At 38.2% G+C, this 21,007-nt stretch overlaps 1 protein-coding gene across 3 annotated transcripts in view; it reads left to right on the top strand.

Annotated features, from left to right (window-relative positions):
- The first annotated feature begins 1,628 nt into the window (after nt 1-1,628).
- LOC575857 (galactosylceramide sulfotransferase) overlaps nt 1,629-21,007 on the top strand; it is a 30,294-nt gene continuing 10,915 nt past the window's right edge. The window contains exons 1-2 of one of the 3 annotated variants that reach the window (XM_776231.5): nt 1,629-2,245; nt 19,394-19,578. In XM_776231.5, the coding sequence (XP_781324.4) occupies nt 19,433-19,578 (146 nt within the window). In that variant the 5' untranslated portion in view covers nt 1,629-2,245; nt 19,394-19,432. Of the gene's footprint in view, nt 2,246-19,393; nt 19,579-21,007 lie in introns of those variants that run through there. The other 2 variants (XM_030995422.1, XM_030995424.1) reach the window with 2 other exon arrangements.

The following is a 21,007-nucleotide window of genomic DNA, read 5'->3' as shown; positions in this document are numbered from 1 at the left end:
GCCGTCAAAACTAAATCAACAACAACAACCCTCCTGTCGGCTATCAAAAATATAGCCCCCCCCCCTCCCTCTACAGATGAAATGCGATTGAAAGAAGTAAAGACCATTATTGGAAACGCCCCAATTTCAAAAAATGAAATGGAAGCTCTCATTACCAATCATGTGAAAGAATATGTTTTGACTAATACATGATGATAAAAAATTTGCCGGGAAACCGCCTACTAATTCATATATTTGGTAAATTTGTTTCTCTCATGGTCTGTGAGAGATATAGGGTAGTCCCATATACATCTTTTTGTGTATAGTGCTTGTAACTTTACGAAGAATGGGCCAAATTTCTTATCATTTTGATGATTCCAGAACCTTGCAGATGCTAGATGCTAGATGATAAACCTTTTCTGATCGATTCCACAACGTTTCTTTCACAATGCAATCGCATGACCTTAAACTGGTCTTTACCTTTAAGAAAACAATTCTGCAAGGGTGGTCATGAACTTCTCTCTATCTTTCTCATTATATTCCTCTCTTTCTCTCTCTCTCTCTCTCTCTCTTGATCGGCATGAAAATATAGGTCGGTCAAGAATTATCAAAATTAAAAACAGACTTTCCGATAATCCTATATGCACGTGAAAACAAAAAAATTATCGTAGCAATAACTGACAATGAGAACAATTATCATTATATTATAGGCCTAGTGTAGAAGATTATACAAAATCGTTCTCATGAAGTTTCTTTCCGAATTCCGAGCGCTTAATTCAGAGGTAGTATTCGATCTAGTAGGCCAATTTTTAAAAAATCACACAGACTAATAGTTCTATTCATACCGGTCCATATATCATATCGGAATTACTATATTGATCAATTTGACAGAAAGCGTTAATACAAATAATAACATGGGAAACTATCTGTGATCGGATGATGCAGGGTAATACAAGTCGTGTACATGGCGTTTAAAGGTAGAGACCAGTATTGGAAACGCCCCAATTTCAAAAAATGAAATGGAAGCTCTCATTACCAATCATGTGAAAGAATATGTTTTGACTAATACATGATGATAACAAATTTGCCGGGAAACCGCCTACTAATTCATATATTTGGTAAATTTGTTTCTCTCATGGTCTGTGAGAGATATAGGGTAGTCCCATATACATCTTTCTGTGTATGGTGCTTGTAACTTTACGAAGAATGGGCCAAATTTCTTATCATTTTGATGATTCCAGAACCTTGCAGATGCTAGATGCTAGATGATCAACCTTTTCTGATCGATTCCACAACGTTTCTTTCACAATGCAATCGCGTGACCATAACTGGTCTTTACCTTTAAAAAGTGAAGGTATTATTAGTACTTTTAAATATATATTTAATAGTTATTGGCCGAGCCCGACCCCTACCTCCTCCCCCCCCCCCTTCCTTTTTTGTCCATGAAGCGAAAACGCATACTGATATGTCGAAAGAGAGAGAGAAAGAGTCTAAGAGAGAGAGAGAAAGAAAGAGAGAGAAAGAGTCTAAGAGAGAGAGAGAAAGAGAGAGAAAGAGAGAGAAAGAGAAGGGGGGGGGGGGTATTCTTGACGTTTTGACCCCAACTTCACTGTTGAATGCATGACTAATGCCTCCGCACACTGCAAGTAACTTCGGTATCCGTGGCAGAGTGCCGCACACACACCCCCACACTCTCCCTGCTTTTTGGGGCACTGTGCTATTCGCACACAATACATGCACTGCATGCAAGAACGGACGGTATTCATACATTCCACCTCGGCCGATTCTCACAGGCTGACGAACAAAAGACCGCAAGAAGTCAACGTTTCTGCATGACTAGTCAGTACAAACGTGTCTTTCCCCCCGTGAAACCATGATCAAATAACCAAGCTATGTAAAACACCAAGTCTGAGGACATACCTGGTGGAAACGCTGGTTGATTTTCTCCGCCGAGATCGCCGTCAAAACTCGCAACATCAAACAAGATCTTGGAGTCGAATCTTCCGCAGACGGTACGCCGCGACAATCTCGATACCGTTCGATCGTGCATGTAAATTATACAGTGACCCTGTGCTGTGCTGCTTACATGCAACGTTATCTGCTCTTTCTGTGAACATTTCCTTCGCTGCACGGCTACCCTGCAGCTGGAGACTGTACAAAGAATGTCTGCTTTGGAGTGTAAGCAGTGATTCCTGATGAGGATGACAACAGTAGCGACCAAACAACCAGACGAGATTTATCTACAAGGCGAACATCTCATGAAACGGTGAGTGCCAAATATTTTGTATAGATTCATTATCATTTCTAATAATATAAATGGGTCGTTAAATAGACTGGGATTCTGGAATCTGCACATGCACAGCGACTCTCTTTTTACACCATAATAATCTCCATCATACACATGCATTATCATGATTATATATTTACTGTTAGTGTTGAGTGTTGGTGCGTTATGTAGCATCTTGCTTTTTCACAATTCAGAAGATTTTTGCCGAATGAGTTGGGAGGAAACAAATTATGAGTGTGATGTAGGAATGGACGTCAAAGACAAAAGTTCTTGTGAATGTGAATGTGAATGAATGAGTAGTTTGCGATTGGATTGGAGTGACTTGTTTTTGACCTTGTGTGCGACCTTGTGTGCGGTAAGCGACAGTGGATCTCACCTGGCCTGACCCCTAATTCACCTGCTAATACAATGTCACGATGACTAACCGAGAGCCACCCCATTGTTGTATTGGTGCTTATTAACTTACATCAGATATGAATAATTGAAATACTATATCCAAGCAAGTTTGAAATGAATGAAATAGATACGATAAAGAGAAAAGAAATTTGGTATTAAAATCAGGAGATTGTATTCATTGTAATTCAACATAATGTCATATAGTGTAGGCCTACTCCCTAAATTGAGGATACAATTCATCACAATGTTGTAAGAAGATTCAAAGAAGAATCAATGAATGCACGTAGATAGATATATAAATAATAATACTGAGAAGAAGAATATGAATAGTAATTATATCATATATTGATAATTAAAATGATAAATGATAATAATATAATGATAATTATAACAATAATGATGAAAATGATGTTTATAGTACTGACCAGCTGTAAAGGGCAATATTATACTAACAATAATGACAGTAGTAGTATTGAACAAACGATTCGGCCTATATTATATTGATTTCATCATTACATAATCTTTTACAGGGCTAGTCTGTTTCTAAGCACATAACATTTACAACGTCACTTCTGAGTATTGCTCCAAAAAAGGTCTAGATTCTACAGCACCAGGAGAAATTCATGTACTTGTATTAGGTTGTAATTGAGACTATCAAGTATGTACACCTTGTACGGAGGTACCTGCATGTGTAGCTCTTTTGTAAATCATACCATCTTGTATTGTACATGTATGTATGTACCGGCATACTCCATAAATGGGGAATAGGTGATACAGTGTACTGTACTGTACAAGGTTACACCAGGAGTTGGAATGGATTACATTTTTTTTCTTGTCTGTTTTTGTTTATGGGGGAGGGGGACACAACCTCCCCCCTCCCTTCAAATCATCCGTATCATTATGCAACTAAAGAATTTCCTCCTTAATCCTTAAAATCCTTAAACCTCCTTAATCCTTAAAATCTTTCATAAATGGGGAATTGGTGATACAGTGTACTGTACTGGTTATACCAGGACTCCAGGAGTTGGAATGGATTACATTTTTTCTTGTCTGTTTTTGTTTATGGGGGAGGGGGACACAACCTCCCCCCTCCCTTCAAATCATCCGTATCATTATGCAACAAAAGAAATTACCTCATTAATCCTTAAAAGTGTTCTTTGAACCCCCCTCTTTTTCAATACAAAGTACTTTATTCCTATGTTATAATGCTTTGGCAATGTCAACACTCGGCGTCCTTACCTGAATAATATACAGCTTCATCTCCAAGCAACTCGTAAGCTTGTTTTCATAATTTCCCTTTGTCCTATCTGACCCAACATGCATGGTTTTGTACATGTTATTCTTTCCTGCATACAATCATATCAAATGATATTACAGAATATTTTCACGAAATGTAGTTCCTATATTTCCCTACGAGTAAAGGCCTAGCAGTTTGCAAGATTAGTATCCGTACGTTATTCATAAGTCCTGATATAAATACATGTACATGTATGCAGGCGGTGCTGCTGGATTACATGTGCTTATAAGAGAGCGGCTTGCTTGATTCAAGACAGATGAGGCCGTCATGAAGAACAAGACACGTCATTATTTTATCGGGTGGAAATACACAGCTGTGCCTACTTTCAATAAAGTATAAAAATGGACCCCCCCCCCCTCCTTTAATCCAGTAAAGAGGTAGGAATCTACATGTAGGAGGAATAACAAAAATAATATGAACAGAATTATGTTTGTGACTAGGTTCTATATAGTATTATAAGTATAAGGAAACACCCCACATCCCTATCTCCGATTTATAAAAAAAAATGAAGAAGGAAAACGAAACATGAGAAGGACATGGAAGGCGAACGCTTTGAAGGTCAGCGAGTGATTTTGCAATTAAATTACCGGTAATCAAGGAGATAATAACTCTTTGGATTAATTAAGGAGTTACAATGGAACATGGCTAATGTCTGTTCTTTGTTGTAAAATTATGATGTGAGAAAACGTTAGTAGTTAATGCAATTGAGACTTGAATAGGATTTCTTTTGTTTCGCCATATTTTTAGTATAGTCATCTTTGTTGATTCCTATTATAGCTCTAGTCTTCTAGACAAGCTCTCAAAAAAATAAATAAAGGAATGAAGATTGACAGGGTGCGCCACTAGTAGTCTTGGTGATGCAGTTGGTTTTTACAGCACAGAATCGCTTGGAAAATACAACAACAGGAAAGCTTATGGTAGAAAAATGGTTTTCAACGGTTTTCCAGGAGAACAGCCTGAAACGAGAGATTCTGTGCAATGTCATGATTGGGTTCTTTAGTTGGGTGCGACACGAGAACAAAAGCGTGCGCTAGAGTTCAAAGGGCACCCGAGAGAAAACAAATTTATGTTTGTTTTGTGGAACACTTAACGCTTGCCATTCACCCGATTTCAGACAGGTTTGACAGACGGTTGACCTTAAACGTCGAGAGGTCGAGGGAAAAGCCTTTGTTTATTTCACACTTTCATCTAGTCTCGGTTCCAGTTGGGGGTACGTCATTATCGTCAGCTAATGACGTTTAGGCACTGTTTCTCAAAATGGTTACATCAAAGAACAAATAACAATGATTGATAGAAGCTACTGAAGTCGTTACAATTTGGTTGCTAATGAGTAGACTTGACATACATGGGTGTAGATGATCTGTTGCACTTCATATAAATTACAAATGAGTTTTTATGAAACTGAGAGTCCGTATCTTGTTCGAACCATGGAGCTATTAGTATTAGGTTGCTAGAGAGGTGAAAATTAATAGTCACTGTTTCTCGTTGATTGTTTCTCATTCACACGGTCAAACCGACTCCCCACCGACCGTCTCTTTGTTGGTCTGATGTCGGTCTGCTGTCGGTCTCTTGTCGGTCTCTTGAGTCAAACAATGGATATATTATCTCCATTGTTTGACTCAGGTATTAGACCGATTTCGTTCATGATATTCTTGAAAGCAGAATGGTGGTTCGGCATCCGGTGTTTTTAAATAATTGAATGGCAGGATGTCTATGAAGACGGAAATTGGTACTGGACAACATTCTCGTTTTACACCGTAGGTATACAATAGGCCTTCCTTATACACATATCACATTTTCGAAATAATTACAAAATTACAAATATTATTGAAAGGGGATTTTCTTTCGACAGCGCCGAGATACGCATTAAGGGAGTAGAGACAACAAATTCTAGAGGTATAGAGCAACTAAACCTGAATGATGTAGTTTGATCAAAAGCGATTAAAATTGAAGTATGAAAACGAGACCAAACCGTGTGCATGTTAAAATCCCATACGCTTGGGATCCGTTTTTATACCCACGGGCTACAGGGTGGCCCTAGAAGTTCTTGGCATATGCCATGAAAACATCTTGACGGTTCAAGTACCCTTACAGTCTGCTTGGCTTAGATAGATCCGTATGATACGAAAACTGAAAACAACACAATACGTATTATCCTAACACTACCTAATGGACTCGAAGTAGATCTCGAGTAAAGGTTCCCCGTCTATTTTAACACTAATTATTTTCTTCTAATTTCAAACATTTTTCATTCTATTTCGTCCCAAAATTCTCAATCTTGCAAATCTAATAGTCAATTTCGTCTTTGGCCATTCATTTTCGGACTTTGTCCAAAAAATTCTATCATTTTGCATCCAATATCGTCAAAGTCAAATCAAGTTCGTCAACCCCAGGTGCCAAGGTACAATTGCCCGAATGAATTTCGTCATTTTGCAATAGATTTCGTCAAAGTGTCATTCAAATTCATCACTAGCATTATTCCTTAATTTGTTAAGGGGATTTTGTCACCCTTTTGTCACCCTTTATCTTTTAATTTCTTCCTGAAACTTGCTTTGTCTTTTTATCTTTTTTTTAACACCGTATTAATTTTCAATTTTTTTCATCACCATCAGAATCATTCAATCATGTTCTTAATCCCTTAATTGTTTCACTTTCTTTTTATTTAGGCTATACATTGATTGTTGATCATTGTTCCATCTCTGATCATGTCGATTATAATTAAGAATGAGCAACATATTAAATCATTCATTTATTGCACCCATGAGTTGGATTTCATAAGAAATTAAAGGGAAATCCAACCAAGAGGGGGGGGGGGGGATACAATTAAAGAGGTGAAAAGAATGAAAGAGAGAGAGCTGAGTGAAAGATTATAAGGAGGAGGACAGACAGAAAGGATGAGAGAGAGAGAGAGGGGGGGTGGGGGGTTCAGAGGAAGACAAATTTCGAGTGAGTGGAAACTGAAAGAGGACCATAGAGATTCTGCAAGTATGGGGATTCGACATCAGTTTTGAAAAATAGAAATCTACTATAGACTGTATCGACGATAGATAATTCAAGATGTACACGTACAGTATAAAGCATATCCTGGTTTGAAGTTGTTATTCAACAGACAAATCACGTATAGTATTAGTCGTGACTCGTTCATCATGGTAATGGTGGGCATATTCCACTAAAACTACACGTAATGTATGTTGATACCTTTCTCGTTATTTCCTTGAATTTATACGGGCCCCAATCTTCATAAGAAATTCGATGCAGGATCATCCTTTAACATGAAGTATGGAGAAATATTGAAACATTATTACCAAATACCAAGAGTATGAATATGAAATTCCCACCCTCCTCTTCAGGACTGTCAATAAAAGGGGCCAAGGGGCCAAGGAGCAGCCCCGCCCCCGACGTATCTGAATCTAATGCAGTATATTTAGTCTTACATTCCTAACTCTAAAGTTTGAAATCCATCGACAGCCCTGCCCCTCCCCTCCCTCACGATAATTTCTCCCTCCCTTGCACATGTCTCTGTACGTGTCTCTCAATTCTCTCCTCTCTTTCATTCATTCACGCTGAGTGTGACCGCGATCAAGTAATACCCGGTGTCATCCCACCCCCCCCCCCGCCCCCTTTGAAAAAAAAACACACCTTGAACTTTCTACCCTCCCATCTATATTTCCTCACACACCTGTATTAAATTTTTCCTCCTCGAACACACGACTTCGCACTGTTCGTTTATTGGTCCGCATCTGCACGCCTCACGTACGTGATTTATTATTACCTGCATGCCGATCGCAAACTGCCGTTATTATATGAATGGAGGGTGAAAAGTCGTTAAAAAAGTTATTCGCTTTAATATCGAGTTTAAAATTAGATTGCAAAAGGTCATAGTTCCTCATAACCATCAGGGAGGCGTCATTATATTATATACAGCCAAGAAATTTACTAGATTCGGTGCTACATTTTTGCTCAATCGTCTGCCACATAAAGTGGAGCTCTGGTCATAACATTACTGTCTGGTCTTCTGGAGGTGAGATTCCATTTTTAGAATTACAAAATAGTTAGTCAGTCTGTCTTGTATCCGAGTATGAAGAGCGAACAGATGTACTGTAAGAAGTAAGAACAAATCCTGTTAAAAGACTGGAAGAAGTTTATGTACTTACAGGAGCCGACGAATGAATCGGTATTGGGAAATGATTAATAAACGGTAAAACACTGAAGGAAACAAAGAATATAATTTTGTAGAAGATCGTTCTCCGATAATAATCCGAGCGTCGCACATTAATTCCTTTTGGCAAAAACACACATTTTTCCATCATACATGACATGACGATACATCCATATTTCCGAATTGGGGATTGGGAAAATATATTATTTGGAGCCATACTCTGCATCATTCAATTCAATTAAATATAGATTATATTTATATTTCAAACAAATCAGATCATTCTTAAATATGTTTAAGAAAAGGAAGCAAAAATGAAAAGCATAGTGTAACAAAGATAAATGAGTGCAAATGTCAAAATTACAATAAACACTAATTCTTGAACCGAAATAGCAGATACAGAGATGATGACGAAGTATTGTACTATATACACACCTGTACAATCAGCGAGGAAAAGACAAAAATATATGATGATAACTGTAAATAGCATTCTTTTTTTTTAAAGGTACTATGTCCCATTTGCAGGCCAAACAAATTAAAAAGTTAAATTCCAACTGCATTTGAAAGATAATACTTATTTAGAACTTCCCTAAAAAAGGTGGGGCTTGAAAATGTCTTCAAGTGGGAAAATAATGACTGTTGTCAAATCGACTTTAGGGCTATAGAGCCCAAAAGTAATAGTCTTGATTTTCAGACAATTGTACCGAATGGTCATACGTTTTATGCTGCGCAAAGATTCAATCAGTTTAATCTTGGCCATCACAAGAAGTAGGTTATTGATGTAGACAAATGCTCATGTACCCTTTACAACTCTTTACAAAGCCAGTCAGTCACTCAATAGTGTCTGACAGTGAAGTCTAGCAAGTAAACGGGTTTCCTTGCATAATTTGAATATGAGGACACTGCTAACGTTTAAATTTCACACATAGGAGTAGGACATACATGACATATTCATAATTCCTGCAAAGTTCTACAGAATTTGAGGTTGGCATGTCATGTATGTCCTATCTGTGAAATTTAAACGTTAGCAGTGTCCTCATATTCAAATTATGCAAGGAAACCCGTTTACTTGCTAGTCTTCACTGTCAGACACTATTGAGTGACTGACTGGCTTTTTTTCTTCTTTGGTAATAACATATATGAAAAGAGTTGTAAAGGGTACATGAGCATTTGTCTACATCAATAACCCACTTCTTGTGATGGCCAAGATTAAACTGATTGAATATTTGCGCAGCATAAAACGTATGACCATTCGGTACAATTGTCTGAAAATCAAGACTATTACTTTTGGGCTCTATAGCCGTAAAGTCGATTTGACAACTAATAGTTGTTATTTTCCCACTTGAAGACATTTTCAAGCCCCACCTTTTTTAAGGAAGTTCTAAATTAGTATTATCTTTCAAATGCAGTTGGAATTTAACTCTTTCATTTTTTTGGCCTGCAAATGGGACATAGTACCTTTAAGGGGAACTGCACCTTTCCCCCTTTTTTTATATCCAGGATTTATGCCCCCGCCTGACACGGCTCGTATATCAAAACAGTGTCGTCATCCACACGTCTCACAAATTGCAGTTTGTCGTGGTGAGTTCGGTGTAAAGAACAAAAATCGTGCTTTGATTTTCCACGACTCAATCGGCAATCAAGCAAGTTGGAACGAAATGTAGCACTCATAATTAGGGACTGCGAGTGGCGTGTATCCTGACACATGTCTGGACAGCTAGAGAGTTCATTGTACCTTCACAGATGTTCCCAGTGAAATATTAGTCTGCAATACAAGCCAAAAAGACACGGTTATAATCTCCACTTTACCGTAATTCCTAAAGCCTTGAGCAGAGCCTAGCTCTGTAAGTCTCTCTGTGTGGCTGTGCCAAATAAGAGCTCATATACAGCGCCTATATGGAGTTACAGACCGAGCAGTCAATGTAGTCTCACAATGGGGACACTGTTATTCTCTACTGAGAAAGTTGATACCCTCCTCCCTCCCCCACCTCATGATGAGAAATTTCTGATGCCCATCTTATCATTTTAGACAAAACTGATATTCGACCCCACCCCTCCCCTTCGAAGCTGAATTTTCGATCATGTACCTGACACCCCCACCCCCACCCCCATCCCCCTCCAGCCTCATCCCAACATGTGGGACAAAGATGTAGGGCCTTAATTGTGTCGACTGGTGCCTTACGGCGATGATGGGTTCATCCCCCTTTGTTTGATTAATTGATATTAATGATGTGAATTGTGAATTAGAATAAACATGAGGTTTAGGACATCTAAGTAGTGACGTTACATAAATCAGATATATTATATATACATAATACGGAGGATAATTATTTGTTGTGTTCTTGTGCATTTATCCTAGAAGAACTCAATACTCAATAAGAGCCTCCGAAATATAATTATGTACAAATGAAATTGAATTAAGAAAGTTTGTGGTGATATTGAAATTGACCCAATGGCATTGTTATGTACAGTACATGAACAAAATCAAATATAGATAACGTTGCACGCCCCTCCTCAATTTTGAAAAGAATTGGACGAGAAACTAGAAGTCAAATTTAACTGGCCTTAACAGGGCACCCTAGAAGAGTGACAAAGAGCATGGCGGAGTGGTTTGTCGCGTTTTTTCTTCTTCTTCTCGCATCAAAGGATATAGCACACGCGGGACACTGAAACATTTATTTGCATTTCAGATTCAGAAGTGCTAGAAAAACACTTACTTTCTTTTAAAAAAGAAGAGAAAATAAAACAAATTCACACGACCACGGAGCAAGAAGAAGCTGGCAGAATGGCTGATTATGTGCATGTATAAACTGCAAAATGCTGTAGATGCTTGTATTTTTTGGTTGAATACAGCGACGCCTGAGTCTTTGAGACCTTGTTTGCTTAGAGAAATTCGCCTGCCAAGACGAAAGTGTTTTTAGTCTATACCTTTGATTCACATTTGCTGCTCTAGGTTTATATTTTAAAGGAAAGGAGAATTGTTAATGCATGCCGGGATCCAAGTCGTTAATCGTACATACCACCCCCCCCCCCTCCCCAAAAATATATAAATACATGTGTGTGTGTATAAATACATAATACTACTACTACTACTACTACTAATAATAATAATCTAAAAACGTGGAGAATATGATGGGCAAAAGTTTTAAGGAGATTGTGCACATAAAGAGAAAGGAGGAAAGAAAGAAAGAAATTAAACAACGCAGAGCTTATATAATAGAATTAAAAACAAGTTAATATTAATTGTATACGATTTGTAAGGCGTCCAATCTACTATAGATACCACCAAATGCTCCGTTTAGTACAAGAGATGAACATCAAATAAAAGCACTGTATATGATAGTACAACTGGCCTAGTATTGACAAAACAAAAAACAAAAAACAAAAAACAAAAAATAGAAAATAATTATTTATAGATAAGATTTTGTCTGACCTGGGTTTCAGTTTCAAGATCGAGCACGTGATCTTTATGTACTGGATACAAGCCAAAAATGTCTTTACAACGATTATTGGAACTCACTCACAGATCGCCTAAAATGTAAAGCTATTAAACTTATGTAATGGCGGACTAATGAATAATATTAAGTCAGAATGAATCAGGAGAGCTTAGGTATTTGTTTCCAGTTCATCGTAACTGTGCCATGGACCAATGATGGCCTGGTGGTAAAGTCGCTGCCTATAGCAAGCAGTAGATGACAGGTTCAAATTCCGCTGGTCCCAAGAATTTTCTAACTTGTTTTCAATTACAAGATCTTTGTTCCCTGGGAGCAAACCAAAAATGTCTTTAAAAAAATTATTTATAGACCGAATCAAACAGATACGATTTTAGATTATTTTTTTAGCACTAAAACTGATCTGATATTTTCAATCTTATGAGGGAAAGCATTCCACAGCGAAGACCCTGTATTAGCAAAGGTTCCCCTCCCCCACACACACACTCAAACTGTGTATTCTGATTCGAATTGTGATTTTTCTTTCTCTCTTTCATTCATCCATTCTTTCTTTCTTTTTCTCTTTTTGAAGATTCAGAACCATTTCCCCTCACTGACGTGTACCGCACCCTTACCTCGCATCATTGCACCCGAATGTATTAGCAATCTGGCAAATGACATTCAAAGGGCCTTGGATGTAATAAAAAAATATAAAAAGACAGTCAGTCTCCAGAATCCGTATAGGAGATGTGTTATTAAGTGCGGTACTATCGCTAAATGTCAGTTTCAGTTAAAAATTACTTTCTACTTCTATGGAACTTTTTTGCGGGGGTGTTTTTTGAAAGTCTTTGTTGATCTTTAGAATATGTGATAATACAAGTTTGAAATAAAAACCAAAACATAATGTCTCTTCGTTCAGAGTTCCGACCATTCTAAAACTGTATTTAAGGGTGTTCTGCCCATCTCCACCGCCCCCTCCCCATACCCCACTCCCTCTCTCTCTCTCTCTCTCTCCCTCCCTCCCTCCCTCTTTCTCAATTTTAATTCAGTATCTTTTTTAAGTATGGCAGTTTTTTGTCAGAAATTGTGAGCAAAGTTTTGTGATCAATGGGTCACCCCCCCCCCTCCTTTCTGCAATGCCTTGGCTATTACTTGATAAGTGTACTGTACTTTCGTTTCTTCCTCTTGAATACAATCACGAGCTTATGTCTCATACTATTTTATAATTATGATGAAAATGAATGTTCATCTCATTTACAAAAGAGACAGCGTGACATCCTGCTCGATACTTCCGTGAAAGTTCGGTTGTGTTGGTAAAAATGAAAAATACTTTGAAAGCGTTCTCATTCTGGATATGTCAGGTGGGAAGAATATTACAGTGCAAAATGAAAATGTCTCCTGAAGAGAATTTATCTTAAAATGCCCTCATATTCGAATTATGACAAGGAAGGAACAGCCGAAGTTTGTACCAAGCTAGAGTGTGTAGTCCCACCGTGTACCCATTTCTGTGTGCAGTATATGTGATCTTCAGCGGGATTGAGTCAATTTTTGAATTTCTTTTCATTTTGTTCATTCCAAACAATCCCCAATATGGTAAATTTGTTATCTCACGTTTCCTTCAACTCCTTGGGTCAAGGGGTATTTCTTGATAGGACTACGGGTTTGCTGTGTGCAGACTTGTACACCAAGTCTGGTGTCAGCGAATTATAGCTTTCTTCACATGGAAACTGACGACACTCTCCCTTTAAACGGTGTACATGTACATATACCTTGTAATGAGATATCACTGGACTGTAATCACGCCCATGCTTCCTTCCTTTCTCTCTTCCATTTCAAGTGGGTTATGGGTACATATACAATGTACATTGTTCTAGACCAGGCATTGCTTGCTTTACGTACATTGTGTAGACCGAGTCTGTTTTTTTAAACATTCATTTGTTGAGCTTTTTTCCCCGGACATTCCGCACCCTTACGTTAGTGTGAACCCCTGCCCCCTCCGCCCAACTAAAAGAAGATGTTCAACTGCGTACACTGAAATTATGCGAACAGTATCACCTTTATGAGTACATTATTCAACCAGAGGGATAAATCAAAAGGATTCCTAACTTGCACCTTTTTCAAAAGAATTTAACAAAGTTCAACTATTTATATAATGTTTAATGCACATACTAATGTTAACAACAATATGTGTTGGGGTGTTATTGTTTGTCTTTTGTTCTGTTATCTGTATATTTTAAGTCTGCTCGTTGTTGTTTTTACAATTTGTTTAGTTCTGTTTTAAGTGTTTTTTCTTGGTATATTGTTTGGTATTTCTTCCCAACACTTCGATACCCAAATATTTTCTACAGGGAGAGTGGCGCAGAATGATAAATGAACACGTGCAGTTTTAGTCTGAGACAAGATACCGCAAAAAAAAAACAGGCCCGAGCTGGGGTATAGACGTTTCCTTTTTAGATGACAATAATAGAGGACAATGGTGAGGAAACTATGCAATTTCCGATCGGGGCTTCTATGACTATTGACCGCATAACCTTTTAAAAAAGTATTTTACCTTTTTGTGTTCGGTTTTTGTGGCATGACGTCTATTCTGTACTGGCACTTAATTGAGAAAAACCTTCCGTTCTGTTACTTGCTCACGTCGTGTAAGAGCCCTCACCCCCTCCCCCTCCCTCTCCCCCACCCGTTTAGACAGGAAAGGGGTTTTCTAATGAGAAAAATACTTCGGACTGGCGAACTTATTAAAATCATATCTCTGGATTTCCGACTTCGCGAGTCTGGGATGTCTCCCGGAAGAAAAGGAAAAAATGGTATATTATTATAGAGACACCCCCCCCCCCCCCCCGCTCCCTTCTCAGCGGTCGAGCCTGCCACCTCTCTCTCTCTCTCTCTCTCTTTCTCTCTTTCTCTTTCTCTCTCAGACAATACAATTTTTTACAATATATTTTTATCGCATTACAAAAAATACAGACGGTCTCATTCTGAGAAATCTGAACTCCTGGATGTTTGTTTCTGGTTTCACTGCGGGTAATCTCAGCAAGCGAACTGTATTGGTTCAGTGACAAGTCACGAACCTTTAAAGATAAAGTTGAGTTCTGGTCATGCGATTGCACTATGAAAGAATCGATGTGGAGTTGATCACAACGAGTTGATCATGGAGCATATAGGTATTGGTTTGTACTGCAAGGTTCTGGAGTCATCAAAATGAGAAGAAATTTGGCCCAGTCTTAGTAAAGAAAGATGGGACTACACAAACATGTGGCATAAAGATTGGGGCTCATTTTTAAAGCTGTTACTTGGCATATTTAGAATATGAAGGCATTTGAAGAGCCATGCTTTTGAGGGAACATTTTTTTCTCTGATGTTTTTCCACACTTGCATAATAACAATGACAGCGCTCACAAATTGTTTTTCACCTCTTCCCAGAACTCCACCTCGTCTTTAAGTCTTGATAACATACAGGCAGTCGTCCTGCTGAGGAATAAACCATGCTTCATGAGTTTCGCTATCAAGCCGTTTTATAGTTCGGCCACCAGAGCATATACTGAGAACCTATAGGAAATATATTTATTCAGATGGTCATATCTCAGCCAATACTTAACATATTAAATTGGTTTTCGACATTATTTTGGACATTATTTTTGATGCTCTTTCGGAAAATGAAGAAAAAATAGGAGAAATTCTGAAAATAATTTTTTGATGACGTCACACTTTTCACCACTCTATATAGGAATATGTAATATTGCAAGGGGCGGCTGTAAATCTGATGAATTATCAAGTATTAGTCGCATTATTTGGTCCGCCCCATTCTCACTCTCACGTTTTGCGTGCATAAGAGGTATTTATTGCAATTCCTTTCTCCTTCTTTCTTCCTTCCTTTTTTTTTCTTTCTTCCTTTCTTTATTTGTTTATTTCTTCCCTTGAAAACTGTCACTGTTTATAATATGCCAGTTGTGGGGATGATCTATAACCCTACGTTGAGATGATATTTGTTACTCTTCCTAGTTTCGTTTTGTTGATGTTGATTTTTTTCTCTTTTATTTGATTTTATAAGTGCTCCTCGTCGTAGAAAAGGAATTGCTATACCATAACGCAGAATTGGCGGGGGAGGGGGTGGATAGAGGAGAAGGGATGGATGATGGATTGAAACAGCGATGTTTCTTTTTAAAAACGTAAGAAACGAACAGCAAAGATCGAGGTCAACCTGTTCCATTCTCTGCAATTTCTTAGCGCGCTTTGGTGATCGACTAGCTCGGTCAAATTCACCATACACCATGGAATATTCTGCTTGACTAGGTCCGAGTTGCTCCAGAGTAGTGAGGAGACATGATGGCTGTCTTGAAGTGTCTTCCTTCTTTTTCTTATCCCTCGTTGCTTCATTTGTAACTTGTCATGTCAGTTACCGGATCGATCGGTCGGATTGCAACATGACGAGATATGCAGGTGATACCCGGTACCGGTTCACTGAGCTCAACTCATGCAGGGCTGTTTGGAAAAGGAAAAGAGATATGATGATGTGGATAGGAAAAGAAAGAGGGGGCGACTGGCAGACAGATATACTTATATTTACTTGACATACGGACACGGGAGATGGGAGGGGGGCTACAGTAATGGAAATAGGAGACACATATTTTTAGTAAGACAACAAAGTTATTGAACAACACAGCCTGAGAAAATAACTTCGGAATAAGTGACCGATGATATTTGCAGCATTGCGAATGCAAAATGTGTAGGCCTATATGTATATTCTTGTGTTGATGATGAGGAGGAGGGGGGGGGGGGGTGGATGGGGATAACGACAATGGTAATGATGATATTGGTTGTGATATTAATTTCAAGGTGATGATAATTATGATAATGATGATAGTGACGATGACCACGATGATGATAATCATGAAGAGGAAGATGCAAGAAAGATAATGACGACGACGGCGATGAAGGAAAAGAAATAATATAATGACGATAAAGATAGGAAGAGAGAGGGGAGGCAGATATACTTCTTTTTACTTGACATACGGACACGGAGATGGGAGAGGGGCTACAGTGATGGAAATATAGGGAGACATGTGTTTTAAGTAAGAGAACAAAGCTATTGAAGAATACAACCTGAGAAAATAATTTCGGAATATAAGTGACTGCTGATAAAAACAGCATTGCGAATGCACAATTTGTAGGCATACACATGTTGTTGATGAGGAGGATGGGGGGGGGGGGGGGTTGGGAATAACGACAACGGTAATGATGATATTGGCTCTGGTGGTTATATTAAAGGTGATGATAATGACGATGATAATGACGATGAGGAGTCTTGGGGACGATGATGATAATCATGAGGAGTAAGATGGGAGAAAGATAATGACGACGGCGATGTTGATGATATGATAGTGAATTATTGATGATGCTGTTGATGGTGGTGTAGTAGTGATGGTGATTGTAATAGTGATAATAAAGATAATGATGACGATGATAACGTTGATGACAGTGGTGTCATGTTGTCTCGAACATACTTTTTGATACATTCATTTTTAATGCTTCGCTGAAAAAGAACCCATGCATTTGACATATTGATTGATCTTTTCTTGCCACATGTTGGTGTTTTTCTAGATTTCCCAATTGACCTGAAATAGAAAATACCTCCTTCATTGCCTTCAACCCATATTAATTACGAAACATTGCGGATAGATTAAGATTAGATTAACTATATTATACTGATAATGATAACACATGTATTTGATTTTTAACTTGTTTGTAAACGTATGATTTTGATATATAAGCTGCAGTCCTTAGTATACTCTCTATATATACACTGTATGAATTGCACCTGGTGAAAGTTATGTAGAAAATAGTTTAAATGTTTTTCAGTCTGCTGTATTTCAATTCTCGAAACAAAATCTGCCTTGTCTCTCTGACGCAAAGATTATCTCATTAATACACGAGTGTATGTAGACTTCATTCAGTGTTTTACATTATGCTCATATTTATAATGCCTTAAGTTAAGAAGAAAACGCGAAGAAGAAAAAAAAATATATTAATACATGTACCATAGCTGTTGTTTGTTACGTTAGTTCCCTGCGCAGTTTGGGCGCGAAGAACTTGATACAAATTCACTCTTTATATAGAGATACCAACTTTCGGTATTGTGCTCGAACAAAATCGTCTGGGGCGGGCTTGTGGTCGTTTGTTCTGTGATTGTCTGCTGATGTGGCAGGTAGACATTGGTAAGAAAAGGTTTTTATTTGCTTTTCGTCTGCATACCTATTCTGGGATCCCAGGGGAAGGGTGGGCGACATGCAGAATGCCATTTCCAATCTGGGTTGGGTTTCACGAAACCGTGAACGGACAAGTTCGCCGACAACCCATTGAAATGCGTGATTGAAAGTTAGCAATGGGATTGTCGGTGAAGTTGTACTTTTGACGGTTTTGTGAAACAATGCCCCGGAGGACCTTTGAAGTCCTTACAGTAACGGTGAAAACATCGGAGCAAGTCGATGGTAGTTGGTCTTTCTGTGTATAACCTGAATATATTATGCCTATCATTAAACAAAGAACATGGTTCAAAAGAGCATTATCTAACAGTATTTAACATAGTGGTAAGGACCTTCTTTTTCTCAACAAACGATAACGATGGAAGTTATTGATCACTCCATGTAATCATCAGGTATACTGATGCGGTGGGCAACGTTATAGGACAAAGTACTCTTGAGACGTCGGATTATTGGGGTACGTGCGTCGGTCTAAACTCGCGTTCAACAATAGGAAAACTATATCTCGGACTACATGTAACTTCACATTTTGCTGAACTAGATATTGAACATAAGCCTATAAACCCAGCAGAATACGTTACAATGTGCGCATAGACAAAGATAATGGGGTTGTATAAAACCAAAATAGACAAAGAGATACAGAGAGAGGGAGGGGGTCGAAAGCGGAGGTTGTGGGGGGGGGGGGGGGGGAGGGGGATGTGTGTATGGAGCTGAGAGTGAGAGGAGTCGTGTATACATTATGAGCAGAGAAAGAGATCAAAAGTGTATTATGACCCTATTGTGCTATGGAATTTGAGCACATTAAAGTGGATCTGCTGCATGCATGTTTATGTTGTGCTTTTTCAATACCTTTTCTCTGATTTTAGTCTCTTCTAAATTTCTTATCTATTTTTTTATAGAGAAAAATCACTTACTGCAGCTTTAAATTTGTTGGTATCTTAATTATATACCTGAGATGATGAAGTATCTGACGACTTTCTCTTTGATTGCTTACTAAAACTGTTTAAATGAGCTTTTAAAAAACAGCGATCGTGCAATACACACATGTATGTATTTGCTTTTCATTCACGGAATGATCTGAAGTATGATAATAGAACAGTTATTATGGTTTGCATAAGTGTGCGTCAGAATCAATGGACATATTGATCCAATATGTAGATTTGAAGTTTGAACGATGCCTCGTTTTTGTATTCACAATTATGACTGATTAATTTGATATTTGAGAACAGACTGGAAATCTAACCAGGATGTCATGTGGCCATTTTGAAATTAGCCAGCGATCATTTTATAGTGTTTTATTTTAATTTTAATAAATCCCGAAATTTGATTTTGAAAATATAATCTTGAAGTTAAACCGATATCATGCCAGGCGGCCATTTTGAATTAAGCCCGCGATTTTTCAGTCCAATCACGTGACACTTTCTCACATGCATGGTGATGTTTTCATTTTAAAAAGACCCCGAAAACCTGGAAAGTGTAAATAAGATGCATTTTTTAGATGACGTTGATGTTGACACCCTCTTCTCTTTGCCCACACTCTTCCCCCAACACCCCCTCTTTCTCTCTCTCTCAACTTCTCTGTCGTAGGTGGTTTGGGTCACGTGATCTCTTTAGCCCCCTTACAAAATGGCGCGTAGACGTCTGATGTGGGCCGTTCTCTCCCTCCTCGTCTTTTCCGTCCTCTTTTGGGTCTCCTCAGTCATCATCAGCGACAAAAAGGAGTCCATTACCAGACACAGATCCATTCTCGACCATCTCGGGCAAGCGGCAAGGTAAACAACAACAACAACAACAAAACTTTGAGAAAACATGGTAGTCGTGATGTCCAGGCGTTTAATTACAGCATTGTTTTGTTGTTATGTACATGCAGGGGTTCACCGCATGCAGTATCGCTTTTAAAAAAATAATTTGACTGTTTTCTATGCAGCTTGTGAGTGTTCTATTAATATATATCACATCTGTCGATTCGTTTGGGGATCAATTTTGATAGATTGTCATGTTGGTAACGGAATTAATCCAAAATATAGGTGAATCAAAGTTGATTATAAATACAGAGATTGAATAGCGGTAGAAGAAAATAGTTTTTTTTTTCTACGAGACAAATAATATTCTAATAAATACGCCTGGACATCAAACTACTTACCAGTATCACCAAAAGATTATGACTTGCCTTGCCAATGGTTTATTCTGAACTTTCATGGTTTGAGAATAAAAGAAATAATGCAATACAAAATCAGATTGTACGATGGCTCAAACTTTATATTTCTAAATTCTATTTCATGTCAAACTTAGAACATCAGCTTAAAAGAACGAAATGATGGTCTTGCAATTCAATAATGTGTATGGGTGCTAAAGAGGAGAATTAAAATGCCAGAAGTAAGGAAACCGATTAATTTACTATGATTTCTAGGGGTTCTTTAAGCATGTAGGGTTCTACCCATGGGGGGGGGGGGGGGGGCAATGTGTATTTTCAGATTTCTTGAAAACAATATTTGTTCGGGTTACATTAACGTCCTGCAATCATTGAGTCAAGTTTATAACCCTCTTTTAATTGCCTCATGTGATGCATAAAAAAGTATACTTATCAGCAACTAATGCCCAGAAACCTATAAAAGATCAAGAGAAATGGCTGGAAACGTTTAATTGAAGGATGCAGATCACTGTTATCAAATGATATGTTACTCAGTTTGCTATATATGTGTCGGGCTGAAAACAAGATCGACCCGTCAAGCATTATTTCGGTCTGTCTAAAAATGGAGCGTGTTCAATTCGTGTATTTTACGCCCTATTTATTTCCTTTTTCGGATCGTTGAAAATGAAATTGGGCACAGAGCGGGGGAAGTCTTTTAAAATAGAATTTCCCCGCATTTATTTCCGGACGCTCTGGCATTTCGATTCTCTTCTATTTTTGGCAGTTACCCTAAATTCATGTGTTTTCACCTGCAACCAATTGAATTGACATGAGAAAAGATCTCGGTTAAAGGAAATTTTGCTCCCAAGCATAATATGACTTTCTCTTCTTAACCCTTTTCGTTTTTTCTCGCCCCTTCCCTTTATTATTGTCTCTTTTTTGCTGTTGCTTTTCTTGCCTAATATTTGCATTTCATCTGCAGTTTCTATTTTCTAGACCATCGTTCATTCGCTCCGCTTTACATGTTGTCAGGGACTTCGTTCTACCTTTTTTAAAGGAAGATTGAACAC

The sequence above is a fragment of the Strongylocentrotus purpuratus genome, unplaced genomic scaffold (genome assembly GCF_000002235.5).
Source record: "Strongylocentrotus purpuratus isolate Spur 01 unplaced genomic scaffold, Spur_5.0 spur5_scaffold_21, whole genome shotgun sequence".
Taxonomy (NCBI): Eukaryota; Metazoa; Echinodermata; class Echinoidea; order Camarodonta; family Strongylocentrotidae; genus Strongylocentrotus; species Strongylocentrotus purpuratus.
Note: the sequence above shows the minus strand (reverse complement) of the source record. Positions and strands in the feature narration are given on the sequence as shown.